We start from the raw sequence: 24612 nt of genomic DNA, 5'->3' as shown, positions 1-24612 counted from the left end.
AATTGATGTGTCAGTAGAATTGAAAATAATGCAACTACAGCTTGATTAGCTGCAATTCAATTATTCTATTTTCAACTTTTCTATATTCTTTGCCAATTAAAAAAAACATTATCTGTTTTCATCCATGCATTAGAATAGAGCACTTAATGTGTCTTCATCACATTTCAAATCTGGGGTGCACAATCATATTTTTCTAGAGCCAATTAATCTGCGCTATTAAAATCACAATTTCGGAAAATAAATTTTTTTTCCCCATTAATGACTGATTATTTATTAACCCTGCATCAGTTAAATTACTCACAGTACACATCTTTTCAAGAAGTGATTTTCTCCTTTATTTACTCTATCTTAATTAGGCCACATGTTGGCCAGCGTCCTGCCTGCACTACTGTACTTTATCCTGCATATGTGTCCACACTCACCCATCGTGAGTCAGCCAGTGGATGCTCTGGTAGAGTGACAGCCATGTAGTCTTTCTTAGTGCAGACAGCCACAACCAGCACTCCCTCCATGGTAAAGAAAGCTTCTAACCCTGTTCCACTAGCTGTGAAGAAACTTTAAAGAAATAAAATTGGATTTTGTAAAAACCTGAACAGTGCAGGTGGAAAATAAAAAGTGTGGAATCCACTCTGTGTTCCTCTACCTGTAGAGCTGCTTCCTGCGTGGGCCTTTCCCCATATCAGACCCTATGACGGAGTTGGCGCGCGGTCGACGCTCATCGGGGAACTCCATGTTGAGGCATAGCCAAGCATGAAAGGCAAACCCATTGCCTGGCCAGCGCTGGACTGTGGGCACCATAATACCTGCCATGGGGGGGGTGAGATCAAAGTACTGCAAGGCACTGTCCTGGCCTTCTCTGGCTGCCATGGCCGAGAGCACTCGGATGACACGAGTGCAGTAGGGGTGCAACTTCCCCAGCAATGCACCACTGTCCTGATCCACCCTGAGCAGACGGAGCAGACTCTTCAACTCCTCTGGTTTCAGACACAGGGAGCCCAGGTGCTGCAGGAGACCCAGGAGAGCATCTGCACATTGCCGGTCCAGACGCTCTGGCTGCGAGAGCACCTGCAGGAGAGTCCCCACCATGCCTGCCTCTACCGCCACAGTGCGGCAGGACAGGGAGCCACGACAGACGGTGGCAAGCCACTGTGCCACCAGCAGCTGAAGCTCCCTCTTACCCGACAGGTCCGGCAGCCACTGCAGAAGCAGCAGCAAGGGCTGGTCATTACTGATGCCAAGGTGATGAGCGTGGGCGTGCTCGCCCTCGACTGCCTGCAGACAAAGACGAAGGAAAGCTGGTAAGTCAAGATAGTAAGACATAGATATGGTTACATGATACAATTAACACTTAAAATAAAAACAGAGCCATAAATAAGACCTGGTATTATTATCTGTCCAATCACAGCCAGACTACACTGGGTACGACTGTTCACATGTGGCCTGGAGACACATTTTCAAGACAAAGTCGTCTCAGTGAGTACTAAACCAAGCACAGTAGTGTGGGAGCAGGTGCAGTTACTCACAAGTGAACAGATAAACAGCTGATAACCCAAGCGGAGGTTGTTTATATTGTTACAGCAAATTGAGGGGGAGTTATGTTAACTATGGCCAGTAGTTCACCGTGGACCCAGTCTTTAAAACAGAAGACTGGAGAGAAACTGTTTTCATTCTTCACTCTGTAATACTTTACTCCACAATTGTCATTTTCCTTTCATGTTTACAGCCACTCGTTTCTAACATGTATACTGTGTGAAGAGGAGAATTATGTGGATTTGCTTTACAGGGACTTAAGCCATCAGATAAAAAAACAAAAAAACATATGGAGACCAAAGGTAACATTGTGATTGTGGCTGCAAGCAAATTAACAAATGAGCCCTGATTAGAGTAAAAAAAAACAACTACCACAGACGACCTGTACTCAGTGTCATCTGACCGTGACTGATCACCGAAGACAGATGTTAATATCAGGTCTGAACAAGGAAGCGGTAATTGACTCTTGTCACTGCACTCAGTGGGGTTAATGAGGAATCGATGTTTCACCATGTTCATCAGCTCCTGCAACAGCCTTTTGGTGGGTTGACCTTGACTCTTGAGCACATCAAACAGCTGGGAGTAACCAATCCTCTCCTTGAAAACCTCCTGTGGAGAAACGAGACAGAAATAGTCTGTAGAACGCTGCTCCATAGGGAGAAAGAGCTGGCACACTTCCATACGAATACAATGAGAACTCCTGAAGCAACGGGAAACAGCTTTCCTCATCAGGCACACATTTGACTGCATTGTTGACATTTTTGTTTTATAACAGTATGATCATAATGTGTGTGGACTACGGAGGGGTCACGGTGGTGCACTGGCTATGATATGCTTGCCTCACAGCATGAACGTCACCGGTTCAGATCCCTGTTTGACGGTGTCTTTGTGGAGTTTGTTCTCTATGTGTGTGCCTGGGTACTCCGGCTTCCTCCCACAGTCCAAAAACATGGAGTTTCCTTATGTTCGTTATATTATGTCATTTGAGTGGTCTAAATTGTTGTGAATGTAAGAGTGAACAGGTGTTTGGCCCAGTGATGGACTCCTGTCCAGGGTGAACGCCACCTTTTGCCCTATGTCAGCTGGGATTGGCTCCAGCCTCGGGGCAACCCCCATGTGGAGGATAAAGCAGTAGACAATGATTGAGTGAATGGACTACAGAAGATCATAAAGTCTTACCTTTGCAGACCGTGAGTTACTCATTATAGCAGTGAGGACTCCTAAAGCATGAACAGTAATACTGTCTGGACCTTTCTCCAAAACCTGTGTTGAGATAAGGAGGTATAAATGACTGCAGCACAATGTGTATTATCATGAGAAAAGAAAAATTAGGTTTGAGCAAATCTTTGAAACATATGAATGAAGAGTTTTTCGTCGTACATTACGTGTGCACGAACAGGACGTTTCCATTTTTCAACGCAACAATTAAGACTGCCCAAAGTAGGAAAACTGCTGTACCAGTCACCAAACAATAGCCTCTTTGTTAATGAATGATCTACACTCCCAGCATGCAAAAACAAAGGCAACCCACCAAAAACACTTGAGGAAATCTTAAACTACTGCAGGAAATTCAGAGGTCAGGACACGTGGCAGGTCTTTCACACAAGCATCACCAGTCACACGACAGAGCAGCTATAACACCAGGAAAAGACGAAAAGACATGCACTGAAAAAAAAAGACCATTTCATGCACCATAGACAACAGTGTGCCTTTTCTTGCCCAGTGTTGTCAGCAGGGAATTCAGCCTCTAATGATGGATGTGACCAAACAAGCAACTGTTAATCCAAATCAGTTATCATCTGGATTTGAAATTTTCTATGAGCCTTAAAGCTGCAGTGCATAACTTTTGGGAGTTTTTGCTGTTGTTGATGTCATTCTGTCTCTGTTTGGTCTTTGTGAACAGAAACACTGTATTGTTGTGCTGCATCCTTCATCTGAAAACAGGCTCTGTTGAGCAACACGATCTGACCTGACAGAGGGAGCGTTTGTGCATATACAGCAGCAGCGCAGGGGTGAGTGGGGACAAAAACTGCTGAAATATCGGCAGGAATTTTTAAGCACTAGAATTCACTCTTGAAACGTTTCTTGGGTTCTTCTTTGTGTTTTCAGTCTTAACCTACAGTCATCTTGCTTGATGTTGATGTTGCCTCCATCTGTCTTGATATAAAGCAAATGACTTCCTGTGTGCAGCTCAGTAATGTCCCGGGACGACACCAGACCTGAACACTGCTATATTGTGAAACGCAGAGTCGTAAGAAGCTGATAAGCTTAATCTGCCTTGTGTTGCTACCCTTTTTCATTTTTTGGAACATATTAATTTGACAATGGTTTGAATGTAACGGAAATGTGTTTATATTTAAAAGTTACACACTACTGTTTTAAGTTTATATTTAAAGATGAATTCAGTGGCCTGCAACATGTGCAGTTATCTGCATTTCAGAAGTGCAGATACAACAGATGATTAAAAGGGAACTAACACAAAGCCATCCGTCGGGTTTGTTTACAAATGAGAGACAGGATTTCTGCCCAGAGGTTCCTATTTAAACATAACAGAGCAGTTTACGAGCGGGGACAAGGCTGAGTTTCCTGCCAACAGACCAATTACAACACCAAATAGAGGGGGTAGGTGTTGGGGGTCGGGGTCTGTACCTGGTCCACTTCGACCTCTGTGAGTAAACTTGTAGTGAGGTCACACAAAACCTCACTCTCCAGCCTACACCTGTTGCTCTGAAAGAGCTACAGACATACACACACACACACACACACACATACACACACAAGCAAGCACCAACAAACAAACAAACAGTACAAAAAGACAGATGATTAGACAAGGCGTCATCTGTGTGTGGTCATGTATATGAGCAAAACATCAAGTGAAAGTTTCAGTTTTGTGGGTTTTTTCCCCACATTGACCAAACAGTAATAATAGTATTGAGGGCACTCAGACATGACAGAAATCCAAAGAGGTGACAGACTGACAGACAGGGCAGATAGAAAGAGCCAGCAGAGCATGGACAAATGGCGTGCTTCCACCGGCACGACTCGCCTCGCCTCGGCACGGCACGGTTAAGTTGCATTTCCACTAGCACAGTATCTGGTGCCAGGTTACTTTTCTTAGTACCTGCTCTGGCCGTGGTTCCAGGCACACTGAGGAGACACTATGTGTGAAGTTGCAACCATGCAGTGATGACTCCACCCACGCTGAGTAGGTACTATTTCTGTAGTGGAAAACCAACCTAAACCGTGCCGCGCCGTGACGAGGCGAGGCGAGTCTAGGCGAGTCCCGGCAAGCTGGGACCATAGTGGAAAAGGGCCAATAGAGACACACTTTAGATGGACATGGCTCATGGTTCTGACCTTGCTGTTCTGAATGAGCCTGAGGATGTGTTCAAAGCAGTTGTTGTTGAGGAAGACAGCCTGTAGCACGGGTCTGTCGGGACACTGCAGGATCTCAGGAACAGCAGCTAAAGTTCACAACAGGGGGAAGTTGATTCATCTTATGACTTTGGCTTCAACACGATCGACTTAGCTTTTGAGAAAGGGATTGATTTTGATCACTCAGCTAATCATGAGACCTAGTGGACATAGTCTTACTTAGCATTTGGCTCTGGAGCGAGATCAGGCTGTCTTCCCAGTTCTGTCTGTCTTGCTGTTCACTGCTCAGCGGACGGTTCCAGTTGAGAAGCTGGAAATAGCTCTCCAGTATCGTCCTGATCTCTACCTGCCGCTCTGCAGGACTGCTGGTGTGCAGGAGGTGGATCATTGCTGTCAGGCACTGTAAGGTCAGCCGTGGGAGTCCCGTGTCCTTGGTTTCAGGGGAGGTGCGGAGGCACCACGCTCGCAAAACAGAGAACAGGTCCTCCACAGAGCGAGGGGTGATGGAGAGAAGGCCATTTTTCTGAAAAACAACAGGCGAGGTGACTCCACTGTAATCATCGGTGGTGTTTGCTGCAGACTAATCATCACAGATGAAGAGGATGAAGAGGGTAGCACACCTTTCCTCCACTGATGACAGCACCCTGGAGATGAACCAATCTGAGCGTGAGGATCTCTGGGATCTTCTCACTTTCCTGTAGACTTCCTGTGAATATGTAGTCAAACCAAGAGACAACATTAAACAAGACTTCAGGTTTCCTCCTTAAAGCCATCCCTGAACTAAAAATATATTACATAGCCACCAGAGGGTTACTTTGCTGGACACAATGAAAAATGAGTCTACTTCCCACTTGATTTTTAAAATCAGAAAACATTTTCCTGAGGATTTATTGGTCTCAGTCATTCAGCTCTTCTTCTCAGTTTTGTAAATGATATTCCCGTTGAGAGGAAAACAGAGCACTGCACATGAGCGGACAGCGGTGTGATTGACAACTAATATCGTCCAATAGGAGTTTGGTTGCAGTTCACGCCGGTGAACTTCCAATGGCAAAATGTCAACGTGTCAACAACATTCCCTTGAAATGCCACTGTCATTACTGAGGGTTACATAATTATTAAGCCTCACTAGTTGGCAAGGGTATTACATAATTAGCTCCGAACACTTCCAGTTAAAGCACACTATGGTACAATCCTCCTAAAACATGGACACACGGACACTTCTCCAGGCTGATATTTTCACACATGCCTTTCTGTGAAATGGCCTCTAATAATTATACATGTTCAGCGCTGTTTGAAACCCGATAATTAGACCCTTGATGATAACTAAAAATAATTGGGCATTGGAGTGACTGGTTATTTTCCTTTGACAAAGAGTAACTTAATGGGAAAAGACTACAGGTTATCATTTAAAGCCATAAATGGGGGATGCGTTTGGACGGCAGGAGTAGTTTGATTCTTGTGGTATGTGAGGTCTGACAGAGATCAGTGTGGTAGAGCAGATGAGAGGGAGTGTCTCACCATGGAAGAGAGCGGGCAGCAACTCTGGCAAGGCCAGCGGGGAGAACTTGTACTTGTTCCTCTCCAGTAAGCTCACCTCCTCCCTGCAACACAAAAAGCTTTAAGTCACCACACTCTTACAGACTTAATGCCTAGTCAATGTGTGACTGCCACTAATGACGCTGACGCGCAAGAGGCTTGACTTAACAATGTGAGGTGTTCCACACCACAAAAGGTTGGGCAACATCTTTTGGTCTTTGTGTGACAAAATTCCACCTCCCACACACAGTCACAGACACACACACACACACACAGAGGCAATCTCCGGGTTAAGGCAACACAAACTCACCCTGCTAGGCGTCTCCTCCACGTCTGATAAGGGTCAAACAGACTCTCACACAGAACAAGTCCATACTGCACAACCATCTGCAGGGAAGACTGCTCTCCTTGTCCATTTTTTAGCTGTTTAGATTACAATTTTAAAACACACAGTTTTTAGTTTAGCACATCCTCCACATGCAACCATCTTCCTTTAAACATGTAACACAGAGCAACAGATAAACACCACCTCAATGAAATAAGGTCGACCACACACCTTGTCTTGTGACCTAGTTGTGTTAGTTCTGGAGGATGTAATATACTAGCAATAGTATCAATTCAGTGTTTTTACTGCACTACATAGCCGTGTATAGTGTATACTTTAGACTGAGCATGCTGTGGAGCCAAGCGGCTCCATTAATCACGTAACTCTACTTCCTGTTTAAAAAAACCCAAAAACATTTATAATGACCTTACCTGGTCCAAACAGAAGTTTAAAAGCCTGATTGTTTCAAAAACAAAACCAGGGATGTTTTCTTTATCGATGTTCTCCATATTCCTAGAAGTAAAGAGGAATTAATGCAGTAAAGTCAGTCTGATGCTTACTCAAGAAACATAGTGAATCTGAAGAAGATAAGAGACAAATTTCTAACAGCGAGTTGCGGCTGCTTTACACAATTCCTTTCAATTTGGACAAATAGCACTTTGTCCTGGCAAAACCCAAAAAATACACCATGGAGCTCTGTCAATAGCAATATTATTAGACCTGACTGAGGGAGCGTTTGTGTGGATACACCAGCATTGCAGGGCGACCGAGGGCAAACTGCTGATCAACTGTATTTTTTTGCAGCAGTAGAATTCACTTTTCGTGGTCTCTTCTTTGTGTTGCAACCGCCTCGCTTTACTAGCACAATGTTGCCATTTCCTCCGTATGTCTTGACATGAAATGAATCACTTCCTGTGTGCAGCACAGGAATTTCGCCGGGTGAAACTAAATTGAAACACTGCTAGAGAGTAGTGTGGAGCTTCATCAGTATTGTGTGAACTCATCTGACAATGGTTTGAATATGACAGAGTTTTGTTGACATGAATGCCATCATAATAACCAATAGATTTAATTTCACATATTAATAGAACATTTAGGATATTTGGGACAGGAACAGACTGGCTCCTCACCTGCAGACAATGATATAGAACTTGATGAGGAGCAGTGGGTGGGGAGTGCTGCTGTTTTCCTCGGCGGCGCCAGAGAGGTGCTGTGCACTGTGCCATAGCTGAGTGCTGAGGAACACCAGGACCTCCTTGGGGAGCAAGGGCACCTCAGAGCTGCACTCCTCCAGCCTGAGAGATTTGGAGAGGAAGATGTGTGAAGTGATGTGGGAGGAGAGGAGGGAAGGCAGTAGCAGAGGGTGGAGGGCTTGTTTACACATCACATAAACATGTCAAAACACTATCTCTAAAGAAGGTCACAGTTCATCCTGCTTTGGGGAATACAAGGTTTTTAATATGTAGTTTGTGTTCAGTAAATAACGGTCACGACTCACCTCCGAGGCTCCAGCGACTGCACATCAATGAGCCTCTCAAATGACACCACAAAAGCCTCCAGCCACTGCTGCAAATAGCCCACGTCTTTCTGCAGGAGAGGACAGAACATGTGAGGTAAAGAGCTCACCTTTACAAGGACACGCATGCATATTGTGTTAGGAATCAATACAGCTGGTGTAAAATGCGATGCATATGGTTACAAAATGATTTCCACTCCTTAGCTGTGCTCAGTTGCTTTTCTACTCCTTGAGATATTGCACAGTAAAGTGTGACATAGCCCCGACTAAATCTCATGACCCGTTTTTGCAACAGGATGTTGTACCTCAGAGAGGAACATATGAGCCAATTCTTTCCTTTTTCAATACAGGGAGGTGAACAGAAACAAAGTCAACATACTTCTTTCTCTTTTAAGTTGATATAAGTTCCAAACATGCATACACTCTGTATAGGGCCGTAAGTATGCTTTAACTTTGCATTGTAAGCATGTTATCACGGTGAATATCCCTGCATCATCATGTGTATTTAACTGAATGAGGATGCTTGTGCACAACTGTCATTATCACGACTTGAATCAACTTCTGCAGCGCACCGTATCTTTGCTCATCGCGTGACGATTCAGAGACGTAACCAGATGTACTGTGGGTTTGGAAGAGTCTGAACATTTTGATTAGCATGCACGTAAACATGGTCAGACATCATGGGAAAAGAAGTGACTTGTCGACTGACTGAGTCACTCATTGTACAGAAATAACATTCACTAAATAGCACGTGTTATAACATTCATATTACCCTCAGCCAGTAAGAAAAAAGGTCAAGAAAATATCCTACAGATATAGGTTATGTTTGAGGCTGCAGCATGAACTTAGAGAGTGATCTATGCTGTTTGAATCTTACAGCTTATTGCACGTCTAATATGCAGTTAACAGTCAAACTTCCTCTCCTGAATGCAATACAGAATATAATGGAAAACTAATGCAGTTAAGTCTGGCAACACTGTGCGACTCTGTCTTTTGTAGAGCTGTATTAATTCTTAAATGTACATTACCAACTGGCATTGACTTATGAGCCAGTCCATCTCTCATTGTATGCAGCAGAGCACGGTGCCAGGTTCTTGTGAACCCAGTCTTCAGTGTGGTCCACAGTGAGCAGCTCGACTGCTGCACATCGCTCCTAACACTGACACCAGCGTCTGACTTGTTCACTTCTACTCTCCCAGCGTCAAGTGCACAGCCAGGAAATGACGTGTCACTTCAACTGTAGCTTATTTCCTTCATACTCTTAGTCAGACCCCTTCCTCCTTTGGTTCAAACGCTAGTCGTGAGCAGATACACAGACAGTGACGCCATAAAGGCAACAATGAACAATACAGCACTGGGACGGCGTTTATGATCGCAAACAGATTGAAAGGTGATAATACGGCGCAGTTGTGTAATCCCATAAGCAGCGCTGTGTTTCTAAATGGAGAAAAGCATAGTTTATATGCTTTTACCTCATCACTGTAATCATTTAAGACAAACACTAATGAGCAAATTATTAAAAAAAAGGGAAAATAAATTGATAACAAAATTATATGAATCACATACATACATACAGTATATAGTCCCTACAAGTCCCTGCATGCACTCTGTGAAAACAGGAAACTGTGAACAATGTATTGTTAAGTGCCTACATCATCTGGACAATCAGGTATTTGAGAGTCGACAAGGATAGGCACAGACAAATGATCTGCAACACTCCTTCAGCTTTGTTTTACTCTCCTCTCTGCAGGAGCCAAATGACTCGACTCCTCCCAAACATTACTCAGGACAGGACATAATAACAGCTTTCCATGACACCTTTGATACATAGTATACGTCATTATCAGACATAATTATCATTGTGCGTACTCGATTTCACAATGTACAACGACACGTACGGTATTTAAAAGGTTAATTACGCGTCACTGACACACACCAGTTGTTTCAAACTGCAGCTCATAATGTTATGCATCATGCAAAGAGAAGAAACTGTTGATCTGATACTTGAGTGTTGGTTTGTACTCACTAATGTGGTAGCATTGAAACAGTGAAGTAGATTTGTAGGGCACAGAATAATGAGGTCATGTGAAGGAAATGAGGCTGCTTTTTCATAGCCAATTTGATAGAGTGGCCAGGTTAAACCTGCTTGTTGTCTCTATGGACATGCTTAAAATCACAACTAACTAAATGTCGCACAGAGCTCAGCGGTGCCTTAGGAGAAAACCAAACATTAAAGAATTCACAAACCAACTAAGAAGTACCAGCCCCTATACACAGTGTCATTTATCTCTCTTCTCAAGCAGCTGTGTTGCTCTCTGCTGCTTGGCATTCTGCTTCGCTCCGGGCTTCCTGCACAAGTGAAGGCAAAGAGCACTTTGATTTTCCTGGTCAGCCCTTTTGTTGGTAAACAGGGGAGATCGAGGGCCACGAGGGAATTCAACTGCAGCGCTCGGGAGGCAGTTAGCGAACTGCTGGGGCGGCTGTTTTTGTTGTTGGATTTCTATATAGTACTTTGATGTGCATCGCTACCTGAGACATATAGTGACACGGACCACAGAATATGACTTGTCGTCTCCTCCCTCATTGCAAGTAGAGGAGGTGATCTCACAGCTGCATCTGTGGGTGGAAAGCGGATTGTCACTGTGGTCCATTTCTACGACTACAGGCTTTAATTAGTCTCTGCAGCAGTCTCTCAAGCTAATAATCACAAGCTAATCACAGATAATTTCTCTGACATGTTTTTTTTTCTGCAGCCACACTGATCTTTAGCAGCCATAGGATGTCCTTTGTGTGTGTGTGAGAGAGAGTAATCATCACAACAGCTCACAGTTGATCAAGCAACTGTTAATCCAGCAATTGTTTCAGCATAAAACATTAGACCATCTTATTTATGGAATTAAAAGTTTATTTAAGTGGTTTGACACCAAAAATAATTAACCAAATGGCCAATTAATGGGTTAATAGAAAACTATTATATTATAATTTAACAAGATTAGTCATAATGAGGGTTTCAATCTATTCTGGATTGTAGTAAAGACGAAATCAGGATTTTCAATATTTTTTAAAATACATTTTACAATATATAATTAAGGAAAGCTATGAACAACTACCCCGTTCATTAACGGGGGAATAAATGCCCACGATAATCAGTAAAGACAACACATTACTGCAACTGGGATTGGATGGAAAGTAACCAAACAGAAGCGATTAAACTGTTCTAAAAGTATATTCTCTTATGATTTAAGGGGGAGGGGGGGTGGGGGGGAAGGAGCCCGTCCAAAAACTAATAGCTTTTGGGACACGAGCTGACAAGTTTTGTTATTCTCTCGCTGATTAGATCAGACCAGTACTTCTCAAATAGTGGGGCGGGCCCCCCTGGGGGGGCGCAGTGAGGTGTCATGGGGGTGTGAGAGGCAGGGCAGGACAACTCATACAGTGGTTTATACAGATAAATAAATTAAAATGATCAGGTTCTCAACAGTATTATAATTCATGGGGGGCGACATTTCTGTCCTGGGGGGGGACATGACAGAAAATAATAGAGAACTACTGAATCAGACACTTCTCTCTCTCTGTGTGTGTCCACACCTGTCAGGTATAAGCATTTGATGTTGGTCTGCAAAACATTTAGTAAAGCTGGTTTTTAACTGCAGCAGATGAAAGGCATGGGCATGTGCTGCCCATTGTATGAGTGTTGCATAGTTTGAATTCAAATAACATGAAATTTAAACCTCTAATGAATAAAATGCAGTTAATGCAGCGCATTATTATTTCACTGGAAAATATTGTTGCGATAATATTTTAAATATGTTTTCTATGCACACTAACATCTCATATCAGTCCCAGACCTCAGCTCATCTAAAACATTTTGCAAGGGGTGTGCGATTTCTTACACAATCAGAGGAAGTTCCTTTATCACGAGCAAGCCTGAGCACGCTTTGCTCTTTTACTGAAAATACTGAAGGACGGCTGAGATGCATGTACTTACAAATGATGGAATCACTTGTTCAGACTCATTACAGCTCTGTTATTCACCAACAACTCCCATTACCTAATATACTGTATGTTCACCATAGAGGTAGAAGACCTCTTTTGTTTTTTCCTATTATTTCCTTGGGAAAAAAAATCATGTCTGAGGAAAAATGTGTCAGCGATAGAAACATATTGGACTGTTTTATTTTTAGACTTGTATCCAGATCCGTGACAGGGTGTGTGAAGCAGCTGCGTGGGTGTATTTGATGTGACCAAGACGACAAGTGTCTGTGGCCACTACTGCTGTCAGCTCATTAACAAAACGCCAAATAAAGTGGAGCCTCATAAACGTTAAAACGTTAAAACGTTCCTTGTTGCAAGTCAAATCGAACAATAATGCATGTGAGGTTTTTAATATATATATATATATATTGTTCTGTGAAGTGGTCGTGGAGCCTATTGTGTTCCTCTGAGTCACAAAAGGTGGTGACAATGCTGAGCTCAGTCAAATCACTTTCCTTATGCTGTCCCTCCTCATTTTTATTTGCACAGATGCAAAATCTACTACCAAGAAAGCTCAATAATCTATGTTAGTCTATGTTGTTATTAACAGCTTAATAAGGAAGTGGTCTCGCACATAGAGATGCTAGACAGCTGTCAAGACAGACACAGTCACCCCCACATGCTCCAAACGACTCTTTTTAGCAGCCAGTTATTTGTGTAAGCATCAACAACTTGTTGTTGCTGTTGTTTTTTTTTTTTTTGATAAATTGCACATGCAGCCGCAGCCCAGGGGAGAAGTAGCAGGGTGGATTAGAATCACACTTCCTCTGGGATATGTCCAAAGTGACCACAATGACCACTTTGACAGCAAATGCTGCCACATGAGGCAAAAGAAACTCTCCTTGAATTTGTCACAACTGCATTTAGAGCAGTTTTTCTGATCCATGGTTGTTTGCCCAGATTTGCTTCTGAATTAAGTCCAAAAAAAAAAGGAATAAAAATGACCAAAGTTTGCCTGCCATGTACGGACAGCAGCTTTGTAAGATCTGCTGTGATAATAGGAGGAGAAGTGTTTTTGTGCCCCACAGTGAGCACACAGTACATACAAACTTGTTTGCCTATCCTCAGGCATGGAAGCATATTGCAAACTCATTAAAAAGTAATACTTACAGACGGCCTAGCTCCTCCAAGAAGAACCATGACATTAAAGCATTAAACCTCTAAATTTGTTTCACTCTCATCACATTATTCTTATTTTTAAGGTTTTAGAAAGAGAAACAGGATAACACTCCAATATTTCTGTTTATTGCCAAAGAGGGAGCATGTACTCTGGCAACTAACCTATGATTCTATTTAAATAAGTATAACAAATAAAATGAACACACATCTTTGGCTGACATGTTTGGCTGCTTCTCCATCTGATAAAAATGAACAGTTCAATTATGACAAATGATACACAAAAATGTATAGTGTCTGTACTGCAGTGCACGTATCCATTCACTAGACAAATTATCTTGTCATAGTGCACTGAGCAGCATTTATCAAATTTGTGTACACTTACACACAACAATGATAATAGCATAGACGGATTATTATTTAATGAATTGGCTGATGCAGATCATTAAAAAACTTCTATTTCTACTTCTACTACAATGGGGAGTTGGTATCACTTTTAAGAACTTTATGTGTTAGATTAATCACGGAGACAACATCAAACTAGCAGCGGCCACAGAGGTCGATCCACATGTGACTGGGGCAGGAAAACAGATAAAAAGATGATGTCACAAGGCTGTTGCCAAGTTTATTGTTTACTTCTGTGAAGTCCATTGGTTTGAACCACGGGTGTCAAAGTTGCAGCCTGTGGGCCACATGCGGCCCGCCATTTGAATGGCTGTTTCTGATGTTAATATATTATTATTGTTTTATTTTGAAATAATGCAAATTATTGTTGTTGTCATTTTAAAGGTCATATTGCCCACCCCCTTCTGAATGTTTTTTTTTTCTCCCACACAGTTGTTGACTGGCCCCCACCTGATCACACATGAAGCTCATGTGGCCCCCAGGTGATTTCAGTTTGAGACCCCTGGTTTAAACAGAAAACTGTGGCCTCTGATGATGAGGTAAGTAGTACATGCTTCCTCATAGCTCTTTACCACACATCTGCATTCTGGCCACAAACTGTATGTAAAAAGTGAAGCCAGGTATGTAGGACAGTGGTATACCAGTTTTGGCCACCAGGGGGTAACTTTTCTGGTTGCAAAAATAACACAGTTTGAATGGAAGTCTATGGAAAAAAGAGCCTACAGTACATCTCCCTCGATTTATAACATCGGTAAACATTTTCCTGACGAGTTAATGGTCTTGATCGCTCGTTTCAATAAATTATTATGTCAATTTTGTAAATGATGTTCCCATTTAGAGGATAAAGAAGAAGCAGAGAGAAAACGGACGCTAAATGGACGCCAGCTGATGATGTCTGTGAATTTCAAGAACTGATTTTCAACCTGAAGTCCATTTTTATATCCAGGCTATGGTTCAGCTATCGCCTGCACATAGTCATAGAGAAGTATCAATGACAGAATGGAGAAGTATCAGTATTGATATATCGTGCAGGTATCAGTATCGATATCAATATTTTGGGAGCAAAAGAGAAACAAATGTTCTAAATGACAGGTGAGGGGAAATGGTCTATAGTGTTTTTTTTTTTGTTTTTTTTTTAAATAAGTAATTAAACTAAATCTAACAGACTCAATGACATATTCCCTGGCTGTGTTGGTTGAACTCAGTCATGCTTTAACTAAGGAAGAGACTCGGGGAAGAACAGGAACAGGAAGTAGTCACAGGTACATGATCATTGATCTGATCTATCAGGCCTAATTAAGTGGGTTAATATGCTCCGTGTGGCCTAACACTTTTAACACATTCAAACCGTTTAAACGGCTCAATGACACGGATCTTACATGATACCCTTGGCTTGTCTGACCAGAACAACCTTCGCCACGAGGTAAACAAACAGCTGCTGTATAAACACACAAAAACAGGCAAACGCCTCCTCGTTTATATAAATAATAATAATAAAAAAAAGATAACTATGAGTGATCACATAAACACACAGTGATCGTGTTGGACACACGTTATAAAGTTCACACAGAGACGCAGTAGCAGCAGCAGCAGCAGCAGCGACAACAGGTGTCATCGTCGGCTCTTCCGCACTCACACACTCACCTTCGTGTAGTACAACATCCACAGCTCGTACAGCCTTTCCTTCGATGCCATCCCTCCGCCCTTGTGATTGCTCATTGTGTCCCTTTCTTGTTTTCTTTCTTTAAAAAAACGATCAAAGTGTAAAGCATGGCCACGGCGGTGTGAAGTTGTCTCCTAAAGGCATATGTGAACGCGGCGCACAGCTCCCGTCAAGCATTCCTGTCAGATCCAGCCACAGCAGTAATCATCCACGACAAAGTGCTCCCCACTGTCGCCACCACACGCAAAGAAGTTGTCAGAGTGTCGTGGAAAAAACGCACACAGCATGATCGATGCGAGCCTGGTCACGGCGCGATCACTGTCGAAACACTAAAACCAGGAACACAAACGCGTGGAAATACGTGCGTGGAGAAACACCCATGTCCGCATTTAGAGCGAGCCTCCTGCTTCTGCTGAGTGATTCCTGTTGGAGGGAGAGAGAGAGAGCGAGAGAGAGAGAGAGACAGAGAGAGAGAGTTCCCACGGAAGCGACAGATGCCATCCACTCAAGACCAAAGCATGACTGCACTGTCTGTCTGCACGTCCACGGTCCTGCGTGGTGGGCAGGGTGGACAGCTGACAGTGAAGACCTGGCTGTGGGTCATCACAGGTAAGCTGATATAAGATACACAGAGGAACTACACGTCAGTCTACATGTGCTTTAAAAAGATAATGAGATGAGGGAATCTTCATTTAAATATCACCTTTCAAAACAATGTGTTGTTTTATGCAGATGTCTTACAGGTTTGGGAGTAAAATTGTACAAGAACAATACTGGTGAATTGTGTCTGGAATGTTTTTCTCTCTCCTTTTTTTCAATTTCATATTGCTGAATTTAGGGCTGCAACTAAACAATTATTTTCATTATTGATTAATTTCTTGATGAATCGGGTAATCATCAGGTCAATAAAATGTCAGATGGAGATGACCTAGAGATGATGAGGTTTTGTAAAATCTGAACAAAACTTTCAAACCGATTATTTGATGATTAAAAACAGATAATGATTAATTTAGTAACCAATAATCGAGTAATTGTTTTGTGTAAATGTGTGTATTTTTTATGCTTTGTTTGTTAATAATGTGTAATTAAATATATCAGCACTGGCAGACAAACACAACTGAACTTCAGACTTACAATGATTCATAGTCGGATCTTATAAGCCTACACAGATAAATGGGTTTTCCTGGTGGAAATATGAATATGAAAAAGAAAAGATGTACATTTTGAGAAGCGACCCCCTTTCTGGAAACTTTAATTTGGTGATGCATGAACTTTAAAGAAGGTAAGATAAGATAAGCCCATGGCCTTAACTCAAAACAACACACGTCACAGACGTTTACACCTCGAAAAGAAAACAGACACATCTCGTAAGAGGACTCTTGTTTAGGACCCAGTTATAAAAGGGTTATATTGTTGAATGATATTCTCTGACTTTAAAACAACACATTCTACCACTGAGTTACATTATTCATGTGTTTAAAGCAGAAAAAAAATGCACATCATCGCTGTATACACAGACCTTATCTGCTGTGCTCTGCTGTGTTGTTGGCTGTTATCTACAGCAGTTAGTCCTTCACCCACATGTACTGCAATGGGAGATTTATTGATTTATTTGTTTAATCTTTTTTTTATATTGTGATTGTTAGGCCTTATATTGCAACACCCAAGTGTGTGTCATCACACATAGGGATGGTGATAATAGGAGGATGGTCACAGTGAAGCTAGAAGCAGCTGTATTACCATGGCGATGGCCTACATTCTTAACAAGGACATGAGTGTGTGACCATCAACAGGCAGGACACTGTGCCAGTCTGTCAAATATCTCACCTTTATGTACTTTAAAGTATATGGTTATGTTTACATTAATTTAACATGTTATACATCTGTTTAAATGTTTGAGAAAATGTCCATTACTAACTGAAATTTGATCAATTGAAAAATTACTCCTCATGCCAATACACCCGACCTGAGCCACAATATAACACCCCATGTTTAAATAAAAAAAACTATTTTGTCTGAATTTATTTTAAATAATGCTTTATAATTTATTTTTTTTAAAAATCCATCCATCTAATAAACAATGTTTTAAGCATTTCTTCAAACAAAATAACAATATCACGTGATCAGGCAACAGACCATAGCAATCAATGTGCTCGACGGTCGTTTCATCCTCAGTCAGGATGAGTCGATTTCAGAAAGAGTCGAACGGCGTGGAGAGGAAAACATGGAGAAAGGTGTGGGCTCGCTTCAGGAGCAGGCGTTGAAGAGGAAAGAGAGGCTAAAGGCGTTAAGAGACAAAAAAGTACATGTAAGTTACCAGTGCTGCGATGTCTATTTTGTCAGAAGTACTACATATCCTAACAGAAAACGGCTCGCTTTGTCGTTGAGAAAACGTTAGCCGTATTAGCTTGTAGCTAACGTTTATGTAGCACATGAATCGTAACCCTGCTGTGTAACTTTGCTAATGTACTGCAAGAGTAGATCTAATTACAGTCTATAGTTAATGGTCGATATATTTATCGATTTCAGTGCTTTGGTAATTGTACATTTTCAGTTTTGACATAAGGCTAATTTGCTGAGCTACAGAAACAAGTTATTTTGCTTTTTATTCATCTCCCTGATGAGTTATGAGGATGTGTGTGTTTTTTATAGTTTATAATACATTAGGGTTCGTGTGTAACCCTTGTTTTCTTCACATTTCACTCTGGTGATATCTGCCATAACAAGAGCAAGTCCACTTGTTAACCCTTGACTTAAGCAAGCTTGAGTTTGTTTGGTAGACTGACCCGGGAAACCCGAAATTTACCGAATGTGCAGTGCGACTGTTTGTCCACTGATTATCTTTTTCTGGGATTATCTTTTTCTGTTTCGTTGATGGGAAAACATTTTAGAAAACAATTTGTGAAAATGCTAAAGGGGAGATTTTAGACCCTGAAGATTCATAAAAACACAGTCTCTGATTTGTGAAACCTTTGTTCTATTTGTGAAAATGCAATACAGGCCCATTTCATGGTTTTTGATGTGGACCTGGTCCAAAGTGGTCTTTATGCTGAAAAAACAGTGTGTCAAGCAAAGTATAATGTCATACCCAAAACGCCCAAAATGTTTTCCCATCAAGAAGTGTCCCAAAAAAAAGATAATCAGTGGACAAACAGTCACACTGCACATTCGAATTTCCCACTTAGCTTTTCCCTTAAGTGCCGAATCGGAAGCTGGTGAATCAGAGGCTAACTTCAGCATTTTCTTTCTGCATGGAGTTTGCATATTCTCCCCGCGGGTGTGTGGGTTTTCTATGGGTTCTCCAGTTTCCTCTCACAGGCCAAAAACATTCAGATTTGGGGATTAGGCAAATTGGACATTGAGGTGTGAAAGTGAATAGTTGTGGTTGAATAATGAAAATGGAGACTACTACAGACACGTTTTTATTTCCTTGCAAAGAAAGGTCAGTCTGCTCAACACCACTCGTTTGACCTCTTTTGCAAAGAAAATAAAAACCTTGTCGGCCGGCAGAAGTCTCTGTTTCATTCTTCACCAACATAGAACAACAGTAACCAGAAATAAATGTTAATATTAATAACATTAATAATTACTATTAGTCAGTCAGTCAGTCAGTCAGTCAGTCAGTCATCATCTACCGCTTTATCCTCCACCAGAGGATCGCGGGAGCCAATCTCAGCTACACCAGGCGATAGGCGGGGTACACCCTGGACATTTCGCCAGTCCATCGCAGGGCCACACACAGATAGAATCCCCACATTGCATGTTTTTGGACTGTGGGAGGAAGCCAGAGAACCCAGAGAGAACCCACGCACACACGGGGAGAACATGCAAACTCCATGCAGAAAGGCCCTTGTTCCAACCGGGGCTCGAACCCGGGTCTTCTCTCTGCAAGGGAGAGTGCTAACCACTACATCACCATGTGGCCCTCTTTACTATTAGTATTTCATATTAATATTTCCATATTTCTTTCACTGTGTGGGTGAACCATGTCATCTTATTATGCCACACAGACTGAAAGTGGACAACAAGGAAAGGAAGAGAAAATATTAATCTTCATCATTTTAATAAAGATAAATGCCCTTTCAAAATAGTCTCACAGTAACAAACCATGCTAACATCTGTGTGGCTATTACCACACACTGGAGTCAACAGTGACCTCTAAAGTATGTGTTTGACAGTTAAAACTTATCAGTTATTATCTGGACGTCAGTGTATGCTGAGCTAATTTTACCCAGAATATAATAATATCCCATTTTCCTATCAGCACACACCCTGGGTGCTGAATCACACATTTGAAAAGCAAAGAGTTTCAGTGGCAGCTGCTCTCTTCATACAAATGTTTAACATTATATAGTTAGTTATTCTGTCTCAGTAGACAAAATCTGAAATTCAAAGATTTCTTAATATGAGCTCTTTTTGCAACAAGAAACCATAGTCAGTGTGTAAGCTGCTCTTTTAACTATTAGAGAACAAGTTTCTCCACTGTTGACAAACAGAAGCGTACTTGGCCAGCGATGTTTGATAAATGACTGTTGGCATTCCTGAAGCTAGTGTTTTTTTCCCCTTTTGTACTGCACTTAAATAATGAGTCAGTCCCTTACATTGTTCTAGCAGGTGAACAGGAAGCCTCTTCAGGAAAATGTATGATGGGAGGGGTCTTATATCCTTTGTTAGTGTTGTACTTGAGGTCAGTTGTAGATATTTTTTTTGGACTTCTTCAAGCCCATGTCATCATTCATCACAGGGCTGATAGAATGCTAATAGTTTGGTTATCGATAACACATTTTTTTTATTAGCAAACTGCACGGTATGAGACACTATCAAGCTCAAAAAGGAAGTGTGTTGTTCCCAAATGTGGGGCTAGATGATGTGGCCAAAACATTATCACAATTTAAAAAAACAGTCAGTGTTGGTAATTGTTGTATTAAAATGTCAGATAATTAAAGATTAGGTTTTGCTCTTGAAATTGGAAGAAATCAGAAATCAGTTCAATTATGTGTTGTATCTTAAAGTGTTTGCACAAACTGCATGAACATAAATCGATGGTGAATCTTTGCAAATGGGCTGAAGCATACCTTGATACTGTCACTTTGAATTCTTGTTTTGGGCTCATGTTTATTATTTATGTTATAATTATAACATACTTCATTGCAAAAACACAGTCAATTTAGCTTTACATTTTGTGGAGGTTTTCTTATTATTTATCATAGGTTATATACAGTACATTAAGTACATTTGTGCAAGCTCCTTTACTAAATGATGCTGTTTTTGGAGAGTCAATACTGTTTTAAAATTAAAGTTGTTGGGGTTTTTTTCAGGGGCAAGAGGAGGAAGATGACGAGCCAGAGAAGAAAAAAGCTTCATTAGAGGAGACTCCAGAGGAGAGGCATAGGTTGGTCTCATGATGTTATTCTGTAGCTTGTCTCTTTGGCTGATGCTTTTGAAGCTGCACAAACAGAACTGAAACCGATCGGAAAGCTCCTCATCAGAGCATTTATCAGCTCTTCATCTGAACACTGTCTTCAATGTTTACACTGGGCTGGATCACAATCTTGTAGTATTAGCTGCTCAAATATCCTGTCGCTCACTCAACTTTGTGTATTAGTTGGCAGGAAGAGCAGCCAACTTTCCTGTCCTACAGGACCTTTTTTCCATTGTTTATATTTAATGACTGCGTGCTGACGACACTGTGGGAGTGACGGCGTACGTCCTCCAGTTCAACAGGACAGGTCTCTCTCATGGCAATGACAATGGCTGCAAACTCCTTTAGAGTCTAATAATGAGACAGACTATCTGTGAAGTGAGGAACATTTTGTTTGTTTTTTTTGTTTTTTTTTAATTCGCTTAGCCAAGTAAAGAAACACATCTGTAGCAGTTTTCTAGGTTAATGTAACTTGAAATTGGTTTTAAAATTTCATGAGAGATCACATTTCCAAACCATGGCATGAACGAACAAAACAATCGACACGTGTTTCATGTTCTTCCTACTAATAACAATGGAAAGGCACCTACTGCACCGTGTTTTTTCCTTCAAGTGTGTTTTTGTTAGATTATAGATAAATATTATTTGGTTTATTTATTCATGTTTCAATTTTTGGAAATGAGTCCAAAGCCTCTGAAAAGTTACATGTTGGTACAGTTTCATTGTGTAAATAGAAAGGCCAGAGTTTAGGGGTAGGTAGCTTGATATCAGTGTAAACATTTGAACACTGCTGCTCCTCCTCAGTAACGGTTCACTCTAAACATTGAGAGAGGGCCACACTTGGATCTGTGCTCTGAATTTATCACTGGCTCTCTTTGATGCCACAGTGTGTTGGAAGTGGATTTGTGTAAACAGATGTTGAATTGTTGAACCATGTTGAATTCCCTCACTCTTACACACAGTAGTATGTGGAAATATCCACATACTATAGGAAACCGCACCAGGAAGCCAAGGATGTTACTAAATACATTCATGACCTTATTTTTTGAGACATTCTATACCTCTATTCAAATGCTGATTGCAGAGGGGCAATGAGGAGAGATTAGGAGATGCATGTACAGTCAAGAACCCTGACCAAACTAGATGCTTAGGTTAAACAATAATATTAAAAAAAAAACCTATGAAAATCATTATATTCAGATTTGATTATCATTATTATGTGTATCTAGCATTTCAGCATCAGTTACTCCTTTGAGACATATTCAACTGCAGAGATTGGGATGTGTGGATTAAGAGTAGACCTCAGTCAGCCAGAGGTAGAACATGACTAGCATTCCTGCCCATACTTGTACAAGACATTGGTCTAAGTGTGTGATGTATCGAGAATTTACCCTCTCAAACTTCATCTTGAATCCACGTTAATCTCCGAACAGCTGATAACTCGTGTCAGACAATATTTTACCTCTGGACCTTCAGTATAATCTGTAGAGATGTCAGTTAAGGCTTGCCAAGAATTCCTCCGAGTAGAAACGTGATGAAAGACTGCATAATTCAACATCAAGGAGAACATTCCTCAGCTGTTCACTGTTTTCACTGAGTCTGTGCCCAGGAGCAGGTGGAACATGTTAATCAGACATGTTCATAGGAATAAAGAGGGACATTATACCCAACCTCCATCCCGACATTAAATGTGCAGCTGTGCAGAGTTGTCAGATGGTCTGTTATGCTCCTGATATACTCTGGTAGAATTTTTTTTGTCTACACTGCCACCTCCTGGAATGACAGTGCTGATAATGTTTTATTTACCAGTCTTACCACTGAAAGTAGGTTCACCTTTCTCTGCACTTTTCTCCTCAGAGAGCTCAAGCTGAGGAATTACACTCCACAGGACGAAGAGCTGAAGGAGCGGCAGGTGCCCAACGCCAAACCAGCATCAGGTATGAAGTCTTGGGTCTTGTTCAGACTGTCATATAAAATCAGGTTGGATTTGAAATTCTGGATGGAGGCATCACCTGCAACCAGGCAGCTATTGAACGATATCAGCTGTCAGTCACTCTGGTTTCCCCTCGTGTGTTATTGTCTGTTGTCCTCGAAATGGGATATATGTTTTACAAAATCACTGTCATGTGCTACTGAAGAAGACCTGAAACTAGTGGTTAGGTTACATTTACCACAAAACACTTATACACGCAAGTCTGATTTGCGTGTAACAATCTGAAAAGATACGATTTGAAGATAAATCTGATTTGCATTCAGTGTGAACATAGTGTAACAGTACAAGGTCAGCTCTTGGACAATCTCCTCTTAAGTACAGTTCATGGCCTTGTACTGATGATTTATAACCTTTCTTTGCAGTGGAGGACAAAGTTAAAGACCAGTTAGAGGCAGCTAATCCAGAACCTATCATTGAAGAAGTGGTGAGTAAATCTGTCGGAGTGAATGTGTCTTCTTCATTTGCCGATGCATCAATGGCTGCTGTATTCAGCTGTTTTCTCTCTTCAGGATTTGGCCAACCTTGCCCCAAGAAAACCAGACTGGTAAGACTGCTAAAAATAACTGTGCAGCTAATTAAGTGCAAGATCGATTCATCGCTGACACTTTCTTTTAATTGTGATTCTAAATCAAGGGACCTGAAGCGTGATGTGGCAAAGAAACTGGAGAAGCTGGAGAGGAGAACACAGAGAGCCATTGCTGAGCTCATCCGTCAGTATTTCTCATTTTATTTTATTTTTTTATGTTTCTATTGCTGAATTTTCCCGACGCTACAGAGGCCATGTAAAGTTACGCATTCATTATTGGGCTAATTGCCTTGTGGTTTGGAGACTTCATAAAGGCTTGAAGCCGTCTGATAGTAACCGTGTGATTCCTCCACTGATCTACAGTCTAAAAATAGACACAAAACCAGTTTGAATGTGATTCCCTGTGTGCATTCAGCATTGGGTGAGCTGTATTTTTTGTTAACATTTTAACTCATGTTCAGATGTATAAACCAAGACAAACATCACTTTTACAATTTGATGATATTTTCTTGATCGTTTGACATCACTGTGCCATAGTGGATATTATCATGTCACAATTGAAAGATGCAGTGAATGAATGAATGAATCAAATTAACCATTCATCTTTGGCGTGTTTAGGCGATCGCCTGCGAGGCAGTGAGGAGGAGTTGGCTGGAGCAGTGGGAGCAATCGGGGTGGAGGAGGGAGACTCCGATTGAATCCTAAATGTTTTTGTTGAATGAGTGAAACTCATGCAGCGACGTCCTGACTTAACTTGGACTGCACCATCACAAGAGGGTGTTAAGTTTCCCAATAGGTCTTTGTTATTAAACTATTATGTATGAATATGTAGTAGTATGCTCTGTATATGTGGTAAACATCAAGTACATTGTGTAATCAGTATGTTTTTTATATTGAACTAAATCTGAATTTTTGATATGCCTGTGTATTATTCAAGTTTCTCCTCATGCGATGTAGTGAAATGGATGAAATCCTATTATATATATGTATATAATTGTATTAATTAAAATAGAAATAGATAGTAAAATGGATCCTGAACATGTTCAGGAATATTTGCACTCACCAGTAACTAAAAGGAAGGCATCTTATTTAGCAAAATGTAACAAAGCATGTGGTATGAATACTAATAAGTGTCCATTGTTGAATTTTAACGAAGAAAACTTCAGATTT

General features: G+C 41.3%; 2 protein-coding genes across 5 annotated transcripts in view; one reads left to right on the top strand and one right to left on the bottom strand.

Annotated features, from left to right (window-relative positions):
• Positions 1–15901, bottom strand: part of nbeal2 (neurobeachin-like 2) — a 36004-nt gene extending 20103 nt beyond the window's left edge. For 2 of the 4 annotated variants that reach the window (XM_044034925.1, XM_044034926.1), the window contains exons 1-14: positions 15483–15901; positions 8265–8353; positions 7897–8061; positions 7198–7279; positions 6752–6864; positions 6424–6506; positions 5526–5611; positions 5125–5428; positions 4888–4994; positions 4180–4266; positions 2710–2793; positions 2041–2139; positions 644–1272; positions 423–555 (exon numbers count right to left, since the gene is read on the bottom strand). In XM_044034925.1, the coding sequence (XP_043890860.1) occupies positions 423–555; positions 644–1272; positions 2041–2139; positions 2710–2793; positions 4180–4266; positions 4888–4994; positions 5125–5428; positions 5526–5611; positions 6424–6506; positions 6752–6864; positions 7198–7279; positions 7897–8061; positions 8265–8353; positions 15483–15557 (2136 nt within the window). In that variant the 5' untranslated portion in view covers positions 15558–15901. Of the gene's footprint in view, positions 1–422; positions 556–643; positions 1273–2040; positions 2140–2709; positions 2794–4179; positions 4267–4887; positions 4995–5124; positions 5429–5525; positions 5612–6423; positions 6507–6751; positions 6865–7197; positions 7280–7896; positions 8062–8264; positions 8354–9310; positions 9473–15482 lie in introns of those variants that run through there. The other 2 variants (XM_044034927.1, XM_044034929.1) reach the window with 2 other exon arrangements.
• Positions 15794–24360, top strand: ccdc12 (coiled-coil domain containing 12). The gene is made up of 8 exons (XM_044034931.1): positions 15794–16110; positions 17677–17809; positions 20820–20893; positions 22781–22860; positions 23279–23340; positions 23426–23460; positions 23550–23626; positions 24061–24360. The coding sequence occupies exons 1-8, from the start codon at positions 15794–15796 to the stop codon at positions 24138–24140; spliced, it is 858 nt and encodes a 285-aa protein (XP_043890866.1). The 3' UTR covers positions 24141–24360.
• The last annotated feature ends 252 nt before the right edge of the window (positions 24361–24612 follow it).

Source organism: Solea senegalensis, linkage group LG9 (genome assembly GCF_019176455.1).
Source record: "Solea senegalensis isolate Sse05_10M linkage group LG9, IFAPA_SoseM_1, whole genome shotgun sequence".
NCBI classification, from domain to species: domain Eukaryota; kingdom Metazoa; phylum Chordata; class Actinopteri; order Pleuronectiformes; family Soleidae; genus Solea; species Solea senegalensis.
Note: the sequence above shows the minus strand (reverse complement) of the source record. Positions and strands in the feature narration are given on the sequence as shown.

Excerpts from the sequence above, each read along its gene's own strand:
- ccdc12 (XM_044034931.1), top strand. The coding sequence starts at position 15,794 with ATGCGAGCCTGGTCACGGCGCGATCACTGTCGAAACACTAAAACCAGG. Across the intron at positions 20,894-22,780 it reads ACTCCAGAGGAGAGGCATAG|AGAGCTCAAGCTGAGGAATT; the intron begins GTTGGTCTCATG and ends TTTTCTCCTCAG. Across the intron at positions 23,627-24,060 it reads AGCCATTGCTGAGCTCATCC|GCGATCGCCTGCGAGGCAGT; the intron begins GTCAGTATTTCT and ends TGGCGTGTTTAG.